The sequence below is a fragment of the Plecotus auritus genome, assembly GCF_963455305.1.
Source record: "Plecotus auritus genome assembly, chromosome: 1".
Taxonomy (NCBI): Eukaryota; Metazoa; Chordata; class Mammalia; order Chiroptera; family Vespertilionidae; genus Plecotus; species Plecotus auritus.
This window is the reverse complement of record NC_137770.1, coordinates 38,409,265-38,426,356: the sequence shown is the minus strand read 5'-3', so window position 1 is coordinate 38,426,356 and position 17,092 is coordinate 38,409,265. Positions and strand designations below refer to the sequence as shown.

Below are 17,092 nucleotides of genomic sequence, written 5' to 3'. Positions count from 1 at the left end.
CTCCCTCTCCCTTCCTCTCTCTAAAAATGAACTTAAAAATATTTTTAAAAATAAAAAGTGATAAAAGACAATTTAATAGAAAGGTTAACCTCTAGGGTAGAGACAGGAGTGTGGAATGGGGAAGAACAGAGGTAGATATAAGTTGTGATTGTTCTCGTTATTGGGTTATATGGTGAGCTTATAGTATTTATTGTACTCTATGTATAATTTTAGTATGCTTTTTATATTTAAGATAATTTTAAAACGATGCATAAATAACTTCAAGAAAATTTTAATAGCAATTTGGCGAGGCACTAAAGATAAGGGTTGATCTAATTTCTGCTCTTCTGCACATTTAGATGATACTGGCACGATATTATCCCTTTTTAGTAAACAAGGTTAAACTCTTCTCAAGTGGTTTTCATATATGTTTGACTTTTCTTACCTATTAAGGAGATATTTTGTTTAAGGAGTCAACAGTTAACATTTCTTTATAGAAACCGTATCTTGAATCATATCCAGGTTTTATGAAAAGCCACTTAGCACTTCGGGTAATTGTCCTTCTTTTGTTTTACTAGTTCCAGTGCACTTTTCCAGCACATCACCGCATTATTTGAATGCAGCATGGCAGCTATCATCACCTTACTTGTGAGTGATCCAGTCGGTGTTCTTTATATCCGCTCATGCCGAGTATTGATGCTTTCTGATTGGTACACGATGCTTTACAACCCAAGTCCAGATTACGTCACCACCGTGCACTGTACTCATGAAGCTGTCTACCCACTGTAAGTATTTATCTAGACTTAAGGTCATGTTTTAAAAAATGGCAATTATAGATTTAATTCATTTCCGTAGGCTTTGAGCATTGTAAAATGGTATCTAGGCCCTGGGGGAAGTATACAGAAATGATTTTCTTCCCTTAAGGGATACATCGTCTGATAGGAGAAAATAGAAATACATCTTAGTATAATAGAAGTTAAAGTGTTTTTGCGTTGGTGTTGAAGTATGTGTAAACACGTAAAATAAGCCATCTGTGTTTCTTAGAAAGGGATTTATAAGGAACACCTTTTTGATACACAGCAGAGAAGCAATATCTGACATTTGGGAAAGAGTATGGGCTTTGGAGCTGAAAGCAGGCTTGAGTTTGAATCCTGGGTCTGCTAGTTGTCATGTTAACTTGAGCATGTTAAGAGCCTCTTGTAACTCACATTGGGAAAATGGGAATGAGAATCCCACATAAGGTGATTGTGAGGACTAAATAAATCCATACAGATCAGATACTGTGCAATGCTTCACGTATGGGAAGCACCTAACAGTAGCTGAAATTATTATTAGAGGATTTGGGTTAATGTTCTTTTTTTTTTCTTTCTGTTTTTCCAAATAAATGTAATTTCCATCAAAATATTTTGTTTTAAAAATATCAAATTCATAACATTTTATATAATATCATGCCAGACTACTTTATTTTTAGAATTTCTGTAAATTGTTGGTATTCATTTGATGTGTTTTTTTGGTAAAGGAATAGTATGAGAGTCTGGTATTTATATTCTAGTCATAGCAAGTGTTCATTATTCTCAGTAAAATAGTCCTTTTTGAGAAAGTTTTAATAGTACTAAGTGTCAAAACACACATGCACATGTGTAAAAAGGTAATTTTCAAAAACATAAGATCCAGATGTAAAGATATAAAAATCTTTTCCACCTGTCCAGCTTTAAGCCCTGTCTCTTTCTACATGTATTTATAGCTAAAATTTATATAGAAAGGACTGATAAAATCCCCTATTGATTTAATAGAGCTATACCCTCAGCTTCAATTAATGAAATAATGGCTACATAGTATTTCACATAACATTTAACCAGTTTTCTGTTGCTGAATATTTATTTTGTTCCTCAGTTTTCTTTATTATGTGATCCAATAAAAACGTTGTTCATAAAGTTATTTTTGTGAATCCCTGATTATTTCCCTTTGACAAATTTCTGCAAGTAAAATTTCTAGATCGAAGGATAAAACATTTTTTTAGGATTTTGGATACACATTGCCAAACTGCCTCCTGGGAAGGGACCACCATGGACTTTTCAGTAATGGTATGAGAGTCCTTCTGGGAAACCATCCACCAATGTGAATATTCAATGGGTAGACGTAATATGCTTTCTTAACCTTTTATAGGACCTTTGATTTAAAAACGATCAGTGATAAAATATTTTAAAAGTATTTTTGATAATGTAATTCCTTATTTATTTTACAGCTACACCATTGTATTTATCTACTATGCATTCTGCTTGGTGTTAATGATGCTGCTCCGACCTCTGCTGGTAAAGAAGATTGCCTGTGGGTTAGGGAAGTCAGATCGATTTAAAAGTATTTATGCTGCACTTTACTTCTTCCCCATTTTAACCGTGCTTCAGGCAGTTGGTGGAGGCCTTTTATGTAAGTGTCTTGGGTAAATAGCTATATACTTATTCTATGTGGTCAGCAATATCTTCTGAGTATAATTTTGGAGCTTTTTCTTTAAAATCGATTTTTTTAAAATACATTTTTATTGATTTCTGAGAGGAAGGGAGAGGGATAAAGAGATAGAAACATCAATGATAAGAGAGAATCATTGATTGGATGCCTCCTGCACGCCCCCTACTGGGGATCAAGCCTGCAACCCTGGGCATGTGCCCTTGACTGGAATTGAACCTGGGACCCTCTGGTCTGCAGGCCGACACTCTATCCCCTGAGCCACACCAGCTAGGGCGAATTTTTTAACTCTTCAAAATAAACCACGGTATATATTTTTGCTAAAACATATAATAAGCCTTATTTTTTTTTTAAATCATGATTTTTTTAGAATGAAATAGAAATTCTCAGGAAATCAGTGACAGCTAATCAAAACTGATTTCTATTTGGGGAGTACTTTGTATTTTAAGCTTATAACCTAAACAGAAAGATTTTTAAAACCCAAGTATAAATTAGAAAACAAAAACTGGTTTTTGCATACGATATATGGAAATTACTCTTGGTAATGTGTACTATTTATCAACTTAGATTTCTAAGTTTCTTTATGAAAACCTTTTAGATACAGTAAAATAATCTTCAGTATATTCTTTATTTTAATACTAGAGGCCTGATGCACAAAATTCGTGCACTGGGGGGTGGAGGGTCCCTCAGCCTAGCCTGCACCCTCTCGCAGAGCCCTCAGGGGATGCCCGACTGCCGCCGAGGCGGGAGAGGCTCCTGCCACTGCCGCTGCACTTGCCAGCCATGAGCCCAGCTTCTGCTGAGTGGCACTCCTCCTGTGGGAACGCACTGACCACCAGGGGGCAGCTCCTGCGTTGAGCGTCTGCCCCCTGGTGGTCAGTGTGCATCATAGTGACCAGTTGTTTCACCGTTTGGTCGATTTGCATATTACCCTTTTATTATATAGGACTAGGGGTCCAGTGCATGAATTCGTGCACCTTGAAAAGAACTGTGGGCCGCAAGGCTACAATGGGCACAGGGCCAGGTCTCAGTCCATCCTCCACGCCCCTGCCAGGCCCCTCCCACCGTGGCCTTCGGGACCAGCAGCCGCCGCTCACACTTGATGGCGCCGAGTGATCAGGACTGGCACCAGGTGTGAGTGGCAGCTCTGGTGCCGGCTGCGGGTGTGAGCGGGGTTGGTGCCAGCAGTGGGTGCAAGTGCTGGGCGAGACCGCAGCTTGTGGGAGCAAAGAATTATCAGTAACCACCAGAGGCTCGCCCCGATGACAGCGACCGGCACCCTGCCTTGGTCTGGCACCCCCACTCACCTGCTCCACCATCCTGCCGCAGCAAACTCCCACCATGTTCCATGTGCGCCCCCTGGTGATCAGCGCACGACCAGTTGTTCCGTTGTACCGTCTATTTGCATATTAGCCTTTTATTATATAGGATAGCCATTCATTTATTCAGCAACCATTTAGACTAAATTGTTATACAAAGGAGTAAGAAAAAGTTGGTGTTAAAGGGTTCACATATTACTAGGAAAGCTGTAAATAGCTGAGGGGACATAGTGTGGTACTTATTTGAATATGTGACATTGACCGTGGCAAGGATGTTAGATACCATCTTTCATATGGAGTCTACCTGGCTATGGAGGATAAGCCTTCTGGCCTAATGGAACTAGGCAAGACTGGGCGTCATTATCCAAGTCATGTAGCTTGGGAACGAATTTGGTTCAAGACTAGGGTGGCGCTTTGAGGGTAAAACCAAGGGAAATTGGAGACGAAGCATGGGTCTATGTTCCCTCATATTCTACAGATGTATTGTTCCAGTTGGCCTGCATTTGGCCCACTTCACAATTTACCTCCCTGGCTGGCCTCTGTAGGCATTTGAGGCTGCTGTTCTTGCTCTAGGGAATAGAGACCTACTCCTGAAAGGATTTTAGGCAGAAGAGAGACATGACTAGGTTTGCATTTTAGAAATAACTTGGTGGCAGGGTGGAAGAGGGATCCATGAAGAGAATATTGCAGTAGCCAAGTCTGACTGCTTTACCAAAAGCAGAAAGACACTAGGAATGAAAAGCTACCTGTAGATAGAGTTAACTAAAGTAGGTAGCTGATTAAATATAGGGGTTGAGGGAATGGGAGGAGGGGAATACGAGAAAGTAGCTTTCTGACCTAGAAACTGGTGAATGGATAAACTAAATATTAGAAGAAGCAAATAGGTTGGTGAGAAGTGAATTCAGTTTTAGCTTTTACTGGAATAGTCAAGAGTACAGGTTATTTCTACTAGCCTGGTGCTTGGGAGAACTGTCTGGGCTGGAAAGATTTAAGAATTGTCAGCTTTTTAAATTCCTGTGTCCTAGATTCAGGGGGTGCTATTGGTTAAGAAATGGTGGAAAGGAAAAAAGCTATGAAAAGCAGGGAGTGGTTTGGAGGTTAACCCAAGTAGGCTGCAGATACCACGGCTTCCTTCATGATGGCTGCCTATTTTGAAAAATGACTTTTCCCATGATGAATGTCTTTAACTCTACTCAAAGCACACACATAGGAAGGATCAAGGAGTTATCCTATCTAATAAAAGAGTAATATGCACATTGACTATTACTCCAACACATAAGATGGCCACCACCATGTGGTCAAAGATGGATACCCCCATGTGGACACAAGATGGCCACCACAAGATGGCTGGCAGGGGAGGGCAGTTGGGGACAATCAGGCCTGCAGGGGAGGGCAGTTAGGAGTGACCTGGATGGCAGAGGAGGGCAGTTGGGGGCGACCAGTCCCCTAACATGACTTCCTGTGGTGGAAGGAGAGAGCGTTCTCAGGGGTCTTTATATAAAGCACCAATTCCATTCCTGAGGGCTCTGCCTTCATGGCCTAATCACCGCCCAAAGGTCCCGCCTCCAAATACCATCACATTGGGGGTTAGATTTCAGCAGAAGCATTTGGGGACACAGACCTTTCCATCCATAACAAGAAATGTAAAAATCTGAGCAAAGTAGAGCAGCAAGAGGCTTCTGGTAGTTGGAGATACTAGGGTGTAGGGAGAGAGACCCTGAGAGTTGCTAGGAGGATGTCAGTGATGAATTTTTACCTGCTTGGGAGTATTATTAAAGCCAGTTTTTAAGTGTGATCTGCATCTGAATTTCCAGGGGAACTAAAATGCTATTTCCAGACCCACCACCAGGCCTAATGGCTCAAAATCTCAAACTGTTTTAGATCCTAGAGTAAGGCCACGTTAAATCCTGCCCGGAGCCCAGGACCTACTACCCACAGGTTTGAAATTTGGACCCTCTTAGAAACTTCCTCTTCCTCTTACTGCCAGGACTTAAATTTGTATCATCAGTAACATTTTTTTTTTTTTTTTTTTTTAGCTAATTATAAACGCAATGTGATTTTTTTGGAATGGTTGGTTGAGGACCTAAGCACTGTCTATGAAATAAAAGGTTCTAAATCAGGCAAGCCATTCAGTTATTTAGTAAGTTGGAATCGGGCCTTTATGGATAATTCCGAGGTCCTGGCTTCTGCAACCCAAATTAACATTTGAAATTGTTCCGAATGGGTTTCACTGCCATGTAGCATGATTGGGTTCATAAACTGAAGTTAGTTATTTTAAAACAATTGTATGAAAGATAATTTAAGATATTTTTCTCAATTTTTCCCTTTGTTTTAATGTTACAAACTTAAAACATTTAAGAGAAAGGCGGTATTTTATAAGAAAAACATTTTGCTTTCAGTATTATTACCGTACTTAAAGTATTCAAAGTACAGTAGTCTCCCCTTTTCTGTGGTTTTGATTCCCATGGTTTTAGTTACCTGTAGTCAACAGTGGTCCAAAAATATTAAATGGGAAATCCCGGAAGTAAATAATTTATAAGTTTTAAATTGCACGCACACTGTTCTGAGTAGTATGTCGAAGTACTGCTCCATCCAGCTTGTCCCGACCCTGATGTGAATCATCCCTTTGTCCAATGACACTGCGGAGCCAAAAACGTTGACTGTCTGGCCCTTTACTGACCCCTGCCTCGGCACCAAGGCTTACGTCTCTCACAGGACCGATTGAGAAAGTTTTCAATTATGGGGAGAATTAAACTGTTTGAAATTTTTTGATGGTTTATTTCGAAAATTTGCTTAATTTTCAACATAATGCCAATGTTTGTTTTTCAGATTACGCCTTCCCATACATTATATTGGTGTTATCTTTGGTTACTCTGGCTGTGTACATGTCGGCCTCTGAAATAGAGGTAGGAAAAATGTTTTCCTTAGAGATTTTTTTTATGGGTTTGACAATTGAATAGGAGGATAATACATATGATATGACATAGCACAACTGATCGTTTTAGTAATCCTTGGCTAGTTGATGTCACTATGTAGCTTATGAATGATTGTATACTGGACTGTATTTGCTTGGAAATTAGTAGTCAGCTCAACTATCTAGCATGTTGGAGAAAAAAATCATTTCACATAATTTACTCAGAAAATAATTATGAAATGTTGAAAACTTAACACCATTTTGAGGGAAACATAAAAATGCTTTATGATATATAGAACTAATTTTACACTTTATTTTACAATGGCAACACTGACACCAGTAATTGTATTGTACATTCTCCACCCTTCTATATTGTCTCCAATTTTATTTTCTTGATTATGGATGTTTACTTTTGTCCTCTAATATCTGTACTATTTTGGTGATTTGGAAATAGCATTAATATTAACATTACTTCTGATACTATTTCTGTTTTGAGATAACCATTTGTGCTTCTTACTTTTCAGTATTTCAGTGGAAGGTCACTGTTAGAAAGGACTCCTTATTTTGAGGCTAAACTCTGAAGGAACAGAGTGTCAGTGGCTTAGTACTATTTCACCCCGAGCTTGCTAACCTAGTGCCCATGCAGTCCGCTGCCCACCACACTTGATAAGACATGTGCTTTCTCATAATTCTTAACCTTAACCCAGGGATATTATATTTTAATTTAATCCAGAAATTAAAGTACATTTAATTTAATCAAAAGCTTGATCCAGAGAAAGTAAGTTAACTATTTTGGAATGCTTGCTGTTGATGCCTTTCAGTTCATTAGTGAAAAGGTGAGAGAGAATGACTTACAGGGAGAATAATATAGTAGAGGAACAGACAGAATATTTTGATGGTGATTATTCAGTTGTTTCCACTTCCCCTTTATAATCTTTAATCAGTATCGCAATATGTATAATTAAAGAATGTAAGCAAATTAGTTTTAGCACTTTTTTCAATGCTAGGGAAATATTAGAGGGGGGAATAGTTGAATATTTGAATAAAATGAAGTTTGTGAATTTGTTTATTATCCTTAACTACTATAGATAGTAATTATGTTAGCTTGAAACTTATTTGTGTCCCTGCCCCTGGGAATCTCTCCTATAAAATGTTCATGTACTTCAGTTAGGACTCCACCCATAAATCAGAGAGAGACCTGGATCAGGAAAAACAGTCTATAAGTCTAGCTTTAGGCGAGTTAAAGAGCCATTTAGTAAGAGAAAGTTAGTAATAGAATATCGCAAATTCCATTTCAGTATGTTAGCACATTCAGCCATTACTTCAGTAATAATTTGGTCCTTCCCATTTCTGCATATCATAGAGCTGTGTTCAAGAATAAAAAGAAACCAGAGTAGGTCCCATGTCATTTCTGCTCCCTTCTGCCAATCCAGGCAGCAGACCCCAGGAAAGCTGGAGGTTACGGAGGTTGGTGTGTGCACCTCCTGTTTCTCACCTGTAGACGCAGCTGCAGGGCAGGAGGAAGGCAGGTCACGTGGTGTTCCCCTTCTAGCTCATTCCTTCAGAAGCAGCCCTAGTGTTTCCCGCGTTGACTGGGGTATAAACCAGAACTTAGACGTGGCTCCTGTCCTGCGCTGCCTCAGTGCTTACGTGACCTCCTCCAGAAAGCCTCACCCTGCTCCTCGGGAAGTGTAGAGGCTAAGTGCTCTCTCAGGTCCCTTTTAGCTCAAAGTCTGTGATTCTGAGGTTATGACTTTTAAATAATACATGTCAATCAAAAAATAAGTGATTATCTGGTTCTCTCTTCTTTCTTTTATAAAATGATACAGAACTGCTATGATCTTCTAGTCAGGAAGAAAAGACTCATTGTTCTCTTCAGCCACTGGCTACTTCATGCTTACGGGATAATCTCCATCTCCAGAGTGGATGAACTCGAGCAAGACTTACCCCTTTTGGCTTTGGTGCCCACGCCAGCCCTTTTTTACTTGTTCACAGCAAAGTTTACTGAACCTTCACGGATACTCTCAGAAGGAGCCAATGGACACTGAATGGAACCTGCCAAAGCCCCTAAGAAGTATTCTTAATAAAAAAGTAAAGAAATAAAAAATGTATTAGTTCTCTTCTGTCATACACGGGAATGAGATTGTCAGTATATCGTAATGCTTTTGGTTGGTTGGTTTGATTTCGTTCTTGACCTAAGACTATGGTTAGACTTAGAAAATACAAACACTGTAATACTCTGTTATATGGTGTAATACACTACCCCGCTTACAGCACACTATTATATGCACAGGAAGCCTATCTCTTGCAACAATTTAGTTATTGTTTAGAGCAAAAACATGTTTCTGTGTATCTAGCAATATGTTTTTTTGTTTTTATTAAATACTTTAATAAGTATAATACGGAATTCTTAGCTTTGGCACAATTGTGCTTGCCTGATGTGTTTCAACCTGGCTTTCAAGTGTAATGAATTAAAAAGACACACACCTGTGGGGTCTGATAGCAAGCATGGAAATATAAGGTATGTTGTTTTTTGTTACCTATTTATTTTCACCAATACAGTATTTTCATCAAAAATAGAGCATAATCTATATAATAGGTTTTTCTATTTATAGGTAGTTTGGTTGAAAATATCTTCATATTATTCCTGTTCCTGTAAAGAAAAACAATAATGAAAAACTTAAAAGTCTCAAATGTTCTGACATTTGTATTTGCCACACTAATTGTGGAAATTAAAAATATTAGGTAGTGAGATTAATGTCTTTTTCCCACGTGAATAAATACATGTACTCACATATTTCCTTCCTCTTACATCTTATTTAAAAAATTTGATTTTAGAGAGAGGAGGGAAGAGAGAGAAACATCAATTGGTTGTGCAGAGACTGAACTGGCAACCTAGGTACGTGCCCTGACCAATCAAACCTGCAACCTTTTGGTGTATGGGATGATGCTCCAACCAACTGCGCCAGCCAGCCAGGGCTTACATATTACTTTTTAAGGATGCATACACATGCCACATTTTTTTTGATCCTGGGACACATTTTTCTCCACATTGGGACATCTCTGAATTAGGTTGCATCACACAATTGATGGCTTCTTAGATTTAACAAAATGCAGAATCTATACAGCATAGGAACAGTTTTACTGTGGTTGTTGATAGGTATGCTGCTTGTCGATTTTTATACTCTGAATAGACTTATGTTTGTAACCATGGAAATAAGATTTTTATTTACTGATTCTGCTATTGGTGGGGGTTACACAAGTTTGTTAAATCTCAAACTTTAAGACTTTCATTGACCGTTGCAAATTGTGAAAGAATGTGCACTTACTTTCTCTGTAGTTTATGCCTTTTGAATTCACAGCAGTTGTATCCTTGGAATTATTTTGTTAATTTTTCTTTGTTACTATGTTTTTCACAGTACATGCAGCCAACGGGTAACGGACTTTTTTGATTTTTTTGATACGTGTCTGTTTGGTCGTCTTTTCTGTAAGAATAAAAATAAAATTGTAAAAATTCTATGTGTATTTCAGACAGGTTTGGGTGGTTATTAGTGTCCATTAAAATTCTAAGTTGCCCAAAGAATCCCTCCATTGGACAACTACACAATTGGAAGTGGGGAGAACTGGGGGGTCAGGTATCCGATTACCAGGACTGTTCTTTTCCCACCACATTTGGAGCCATCTTAAGGCATCTTCTCTGATGTTCCATTCTAGCAGAAAAGTGTGTATGCAAAAGGAGAAATCATGCAAATAATTATGATTATAACTCAAAGGCAAAGACTTTCAGGAATACTTAATACATATCTGCATTTTTAATTTGCACTGTGAAGAACAAGAGGAATAATTCATAGCAACTGTGGCTGCTAATGTTATTAATTAGCTTGTTAAAACGTGGTTAATAAGAAATATACCAAAACTACCCTTGTCTAGCTCAACTTAGTCTTGACGTAGATCCTTGTAGTGTACTACAATTCACTGCTATAGTAATAATTGTGCTAACCAGTGTTGGATAGGTTATTTAAAGTCAAAATATTTTCTGATTTTGGTCAGTGTATACATTTAAGTTACCTTTTACGTATTTGTCTAAAACCACTAGTTTGCAAGACTTGACTGCACATTGGAACCAGCTAGAGAGACTTGCTAAAAACATGCCAGGGTCCCACCCCCAGAGACCCACAGTGAATTGGTCTGGGGCAGTGGTCGGCAAACTCATTAGTCAACAGAGCCAAATATCAACAGTACAATGATTGAAATTTGAGAGCCAAATTTTTTAAACTTATTCTAACGCCACTTCTTCAAAATAGACTCGCCCGGGCCATGGTATTTTGTGGAAGAGCCACACTCAAGGGGCCAAAGAGCCGCATGTGGCTCGCGAGCCAGTTTGCTGGCCATGGGTCTGGGGTATGGGCCAAAGCTTTTAAAACTTTCTCCGGGTGATTCTAAAGTTTGAGAACCATTGTCTAAACTCTATTCCTAGTTCAGATTTTAATTTTTCCAAGAGAGATTTTCACAATTTTTGGGCAAATGATTTTTTAAATTATTTCTTACTGAAATTTTGTTACTGCTAGATTATAACTGTGTTCTTTTACATTATTAAATGATCAAAATACAGATAATTGTATCAAGTTCTTGTCCATCACAATAACAAAATAACAATTATATGATATTTGATCTTTCTTTTAAAATATCTCTTGACCTAAAAAGTCTCTAGAGAGCAGACATCAAGTTAAAATATTTGGTTAGTATACAGATTATTTATCTGCATTCAAAATTATAGTATAACTACTGTAGTGGCCTGGTGCATGAAATTCGTGCACATTAAAAGGGGATTAATTAGAGGAAATAATTTAATATTGCTATTTGCCCTTTCTCTATAATAGAAGTGTCAGAGATGAAAGAAAATTAGTAAAATGTATATGAAAATCTTCCTCCTGTCAGAGTCTGGGGTGCACCGCGGGACCCAGAGTCAAGTCCCCGCCCACCCGTGGTGCCTCAAAATAACACAAGACCCAGACCCAGCCAGCCCCACCCCCATTGGGCAAGATCCAGACCCAGCCGGCCCCACCCCCGTCAAGCCCCGCCGGGCGGGGGGGGTGCAGCCTCAGGTCCCCCGTCAAGCCCTGCCAGGTGGGGGTGGGGACACAGCCTCAGGTCCCCTGGCACAGCGCCGGGCAGGGAGTGCAGCCTGAGGTCCCCCAACCCAGGCCCTGGCAGGGGCCATGCCTTGAGGTCCCCTGTCAAGCCCCGCTGGGTGGAGGGGCGCAGCCTCAGGTCCCCCAGCCTGGGGCAGAGGGAGCAGCCGGAGGTCTCCCAGCCCAGCACCGGGGCAGAGGAGCACACCTTGAGGTCCCCTGTCAAGCCCTGTTGGGCAGGGGGTGTGACCTGAGGTCCTCTGTCAAGCCCTGCCGGGTGGGGGCCTCAGCCTCAGGTCCCCCGGTGCTGGGGTAGGGGGCGTGGCCTGAGGTTGCACCTTGAAGTCCTCCGGCCCAGCTTCAGGGCAGGGGGTGCACCTTGAGGTTCCCCATCAAGCCCTGTCGGGCAGGGGGCATGGCATGAGGTCCCTCATCAAGCCCCGCCAGGTGGGGGGTGCAGCCTCAGATCCCCCATAAGCCCTGCTGGGCAGGGGGTGCAGCCTCAGGTCCCCTGTCAAGCCCCACCTGGTGGGGGGGGGCACAGCCTCAGATCCCCTGTCAAGCCCTGTTGGGCAGGGGTCACAGCCTCAGATCCCCCGGGCACCAGGGTGGGGGGCGCAGCCTGAGGTCCCCCGGCCCAACATCAGGGCAGGGGTGTACCTTGAGGTCCCCCGTCAAGCCCCACTGGGAGGGGGGCACAGCCTGAGGTTCCCTGTCAAGCCCCGCCGGGCAAGGGGCATGGCCTCAGGTCCCCCAGCCTGGCACCGTGGCGGGGGTATGGCCTCAGGTCCCCGGGCCCAGTGCCGGGGCAGGGGGTGCAACCTCAGGTCCCCCGTCAAGCCCCTCCAGGTGGGAGGCACAGCCTTAGGGCCCCTATCAAGCCCCGCTGGGCAGGGGGTGCGGCCTGAGGTCCCCCATCAAGCCCTGCTGGGCGGGGGGCACAGCTTGAGGTCCCCTGGCCTGACAGGTGGGAGGTGCGACCTGAGGTCCCTTGTCAAGCCCCACCAGGTGAAGGGTTGCAGCCTCAGGTCCCTGCTGATTGCTCCTTAAGGTTCGTTACAGGAACTTGGCCTCTGCTGTGGGCGCAGCCATCTCGTGTTACAGAAACTCCCCCTCACTGTGGGCACTGCCACCTTTGTGATGGTGTGATGGTCTATTTGCATATTCCCTCTTTATTAGATAGGACTTGAGGACCTTTGGAATTTTAAAACATTCTTTTTAATACTTTAAAAAAATCCATATTCATTGCTATTTGGTCTAGGCCAGTGGTCGGCAAACTCATTAGTCAACAGAGCCAAATATCAACAGTACAACGATTGAAATTTCTTTTGAGAGCCAAATTTTTTAAACTTAAACTTCTTCTAATGCCAGTTCTTCAAAATAGACTCGCCCAGGCCGTGGTATTTTGTGGAAGAGCCACACTCAAGGGGCCAAAGAGCCGCATGTGGCTTGCGAGCCGCGGTTTGCTGACCACTGGTCTAGGCATACACTACAAATTAACTTATTTACTTGTTTATAATAAAGAATATTAAGGCAAAAAGCAACTATCTTAGATTTCAGGATGAAGCCTGGTACTTCCTGACAAGCCAACCCCCCTCCCCCCTCCCCCCTCCCCCCCCTCCCCCTCTTGCCCCTGGAACTCCAGCAGATCTCCACTCAGCCATGCTGTTGCAGCTCTTGGCCAGGTGGTGGGGCTGCTCCTTTGGGAAGACATCCCTGTGTATTCCCAACACCCAAAAGGACTCCGACACCCATCTTCACCTTCCCCCATAGCCACTCATTAGAAGGAGTCCACTGGGTTCTAATCGTCTCTTGTCTCATTCTCACAGTATGTGCACTCTGACATTCATACTGGGTGTTATTCAACTCTGGTGCCAGACTCAAAGGTGCTTGCGATGCTAATTAAGCTAGTGCAGTGTTCCTGGAGAGGGTCAGGACCTGCAGGGATGCAGTGACATGATGTGTCCAGGAGAGGGCAGGGGAGAGCTGTTGAGCTGAAAGAGATCAAGGGCTTCTCTAGAAGTCCATGTGTGAGAGAAACCATTCTACAAGAACATTTAAAAGCTAGGAGATTACAGGTGGCTCAGAGGTGGCCAAGTAATTCACCACGGGACCAAAGCTGACCTTTAGCACCTCAGGAGGGTGGTAGGTTTCAGGAATCTGATAAGTACTTAATGAAGGTCTAATGCTTTATTACTGCTGTTATCACTTATATTTTACAACCAGGGAGGCTAAATAGCACGTAAGAAGCAAAGCTGCGATGTGAGCCCACATGGTGCCATTGCTCCAGGAGCAAAAATCAGCGGAGCTAAGGGGGTAGTGATCTTACTTCAGATCTCAGCTCCATTTCCAGTTCTTCAGAGACGTCTCCCGACCCCTAACTAGGGCAAGTCCCCCGCTTAGGTTCTTAAGTTCTTATGCCCCTCTTCAGGACACTTACGACACTGACATTTTACATACATTTGTAGAATACCTGATTCTCCCACCATACCAGTGGTGGACCTACACCTGAGGGGCAATTCTGCTACCGTGGCAGAGTTAAGCAGTTGAGTAGGAGACCTTTCATGGCTGGCAAAGCCAAAAATATTGTCTGGCCCTTGAAAGTTTGCCGACCTCTGAACCTGACTGATTTCCATTGGGCAGGGACTAGACCTATTTTCATTCACTATTGTAACCCCACAGCGTAATACAATAGTTGGCACAGAATAGACATTTGGTAAGTACTTGTTGAATACAGTTTAGAGCTGATGATGAAACATGGATGGAACCTAAAAGCAGGACCAACCAGAGGAAGGCAAATATGCTCCCTGATGGCTCCCCCAGGAGGCTCTGCATCAGGCTGGCTGGCCAGCTTCCCCAGGCCCACAGCCTCCATCCGCGCACCTGAAGCCTCCTCTCTTTCACAGTAAACCTTGCCCACTACCCTCCCTGCCTCTGAATCCCTGCCAAATGCAAGTGGTGGTGACTGCCTGCCTTGCTGTCCCACGCTCTACGCCTCGGCTTTTCAATGTAGTCTATTTAAATCTGCCCCAACACAAAGATTCCATCAGGCTTCAGACAAAAACAGAAGATGCGCTCAAGTGAAAGTAATGCAGCTGACACTTAGAGATGATTTAGCTCTGAAAATGCCGCCTGATCCACAGTTGCTGGGGATGGCCTGGCCTTGCAAAGAAAATACGAAGTGAGGCCAGGCCCACCAGGGACCCTTGATGCACTCAAACCTAGGAAGTATCACCAGGCACCAGCAGGAAGACCAAGACAGCTTTTTGGCTGATGAGAAGGGGCTTTCCCACAAAACACTTCATTGGCTGCCTAAACATTCCTTCTCCTGTCAGCAATACCCTCAGAACACTGGTGTTTAGCAAATATTGAAATGGTTTTTAATCCCATCACTTTTTCTCAACTTACTTTTATTATATTTCATTTTACTTTCTACACCTCACCTTTAAAATTACTTATCTAATGAAGATGCTCTTTAAAATTAAACCTTAAAGACCTCTACTAAATCCATATACTTGCTGAACGACTTTTTTTTTTTTTCCATTTCGTAACTCCATCGCTCTCCTGCACTCTATTCTCCTGCCTCCTCCCCAGCCCCCTCTCCCTCTCACCGCATCAAGGTCTCCACCCCTGGGACCCCCTGCTGTGCCTGTGTGAGGGCTCAGCTCCGTTGCCCTAGTCTGGACAGGGCTCCGAGTTAGAGTAGGAATTAAGGAGGAAGCTGATATTCCTCTGGAGAGACCCGGCTGCTTGATCCTGAGGCAATCAATCCTGCGCTATAGGATGTATTCACATCTCAGAAGCCCCAGAAGGCATCACTAGGTTGTCAGAAAAGGCAGTCGCTGCTGTTTTTAATTCTAAATTCACCCCGGGAAGAAAAGGTAAACTGATGCTCAGTATCTCCTATTTATGAAGACAAGGAAATGTGGGAAAGAGTTTGGAAAGACTGCTTTGGAAAGTGTTTAAAGGAAGAGCATAAAAAATCAGAAATAAGTTGAGGTTCAGTTACGGAGAAAACTCTCTTAGGTAGAAGGGAGACTGTCCGGCGCTGCTGCCCTGCCGTGTTCGCAGATGAGAATCAGTGCTCACCTGAATGTTTGGGGCATAATTAGGGGTGGGTTGTTGGGCATAACTACGTTACTAGTAGGCAAGCACTCTTATCTGGGGGAGGGCTTTCCTGATACCTCCCGCTATGTAAATGAGCAGGAAGTTCTTTGTTACCCAAAGCTTTTGAGGTGCAACTTACCAGGAAGTTCCACAGTGGCTAGGAACCGCAACTCTTCAAGATTCCCTTCTAACCAAATACTGATTTGCTCAATTTTTTCATCTCTTGCACACAGCCTGTCTATTAGACTTTTTATTTCTTGCAAAGTGTCTTCACTACCACATACAAATTCCTTCAAAAAAAAAAAAAAAGTAGCATTTTCGGGTGTGTGAGTATGAATTGCAATAAAATAAAAAACATATTCTGTCCAGGAAATCATATCCAAGACAAAAATATATATGCAAAATTGGTATTAGTCGTGCAAAATAAATGTGCAAATTCGCAAAGTTCTATAAAAGATCTCAGAAGAGATGGATTAGTAAATCACTGAACTAAAAAGATGTTGTCCATGGTTAATTTTCTTATGGAGCTATAATTGACATAGAACATGACATTGTTTGGTAGGTAAATACTCTTAGAAATATGATACTTACAGAGGTAAAACAAAAAACTCACCTTTATAGTGACCTGAAATTCTGACCACAAGTCCAAATATTGTGCTAAAATAAAGATTTTCAAAATGCACAGGTTACTGAAACAATTGGAACATTTTTTTTTATCAAAGAAATGCTATTTGTGTCTCAAAAATTGTTTTGTGTAAATATTCCAAAATGACAGAAGAATTAGATCAGACTTGCCCTCCCACTGCAAACAAGCAGAAAATGGGACAACGTCAGCCAGGTGGGTGAGTGGTCTTCAGATGGCTCCAGCCCCAGCTGCTGAGTTACCCCGGCCATCAAGCTGCCCCACATCAAGTTGCCCCAGCTGAAGTCATGTGGAGCAGACCCGCGTTGTCTCCACTAAGCTCTGACCAAATTGGCAATTTGTGAGCAAAGTAAATGATGTGCTGCAATGTGCTCCCCTTTCTTCTCTCTTTAAAAATCAATAAAAATCATATCCTTGGTGAGGATTTAAAAACAAATAATAAAATTAAAAAAACACTTGTAGATAAATAGTAACCCCAAACTAGAAAGAATTCAAATGCCCGACCACTCGACCAGTCACCATGAGGTGGCATTGA

General features: G+C 42.1%; 2 protein-coding genes across 7 annotated transcripts in view; one reads left to right on the top strand and one right to left on the bottom strand.

The window, feature by feature from the left end:
• The window catches only part of JKAMP (JNK1/MAPK8 associated membrane protein), a 32,456-nt gene extending 22,256 nt beyond the window's left edge, over window positions 1-10,200 (top strand). For all 6 annotated transcript variants that reach the window (XM_080645339.1, XM_080645334.1, XM_080645338.1 and 3 more), the window contains 4 exons: window positions 558-764; window positions 2,225-2,406; window positions 6,591-6,667; window positions 8,505-10,200. In XM_080645339.1, coding sequence (XP_080501465.1) covers window positions 558-764; window positions 2,225-2,406; window positions 6,591-6,667; window positions 8,505-8,723 — 685 coding nt within the window. In that variant the 3' untranslated portion in view covers window positions 8,724-10,200. The remainder of the gene's footprint in view (window positions 1-557; window positions 765-2,224; window positions 2,407-6,590; window positions 6,668-8,504) is intronic.
• Window positions 10,024-17,092, bottom strand: part of CCDC175 (coiled-coil domain containing 175) — a gene marked incomplete at its 5' end in the record, with an annotated part of 59,157 nt that continues 52,088 nt past the window's right edge. Inside the window, 3 exon segments of the mRNA XM_080687811.1 lie at window positions 10,024-10,160; window positions 16,054-16,204; window positions 16,528-16,571. Of these exon segments, the coding sequence (XP_080543937.1) occupies window positions 10,063-10,160; window positions 16,054-16,204; window positions 16,528-16,571 (293 nt within the window). The 3' untranslated portion in view covers window positions 10,024-10,062.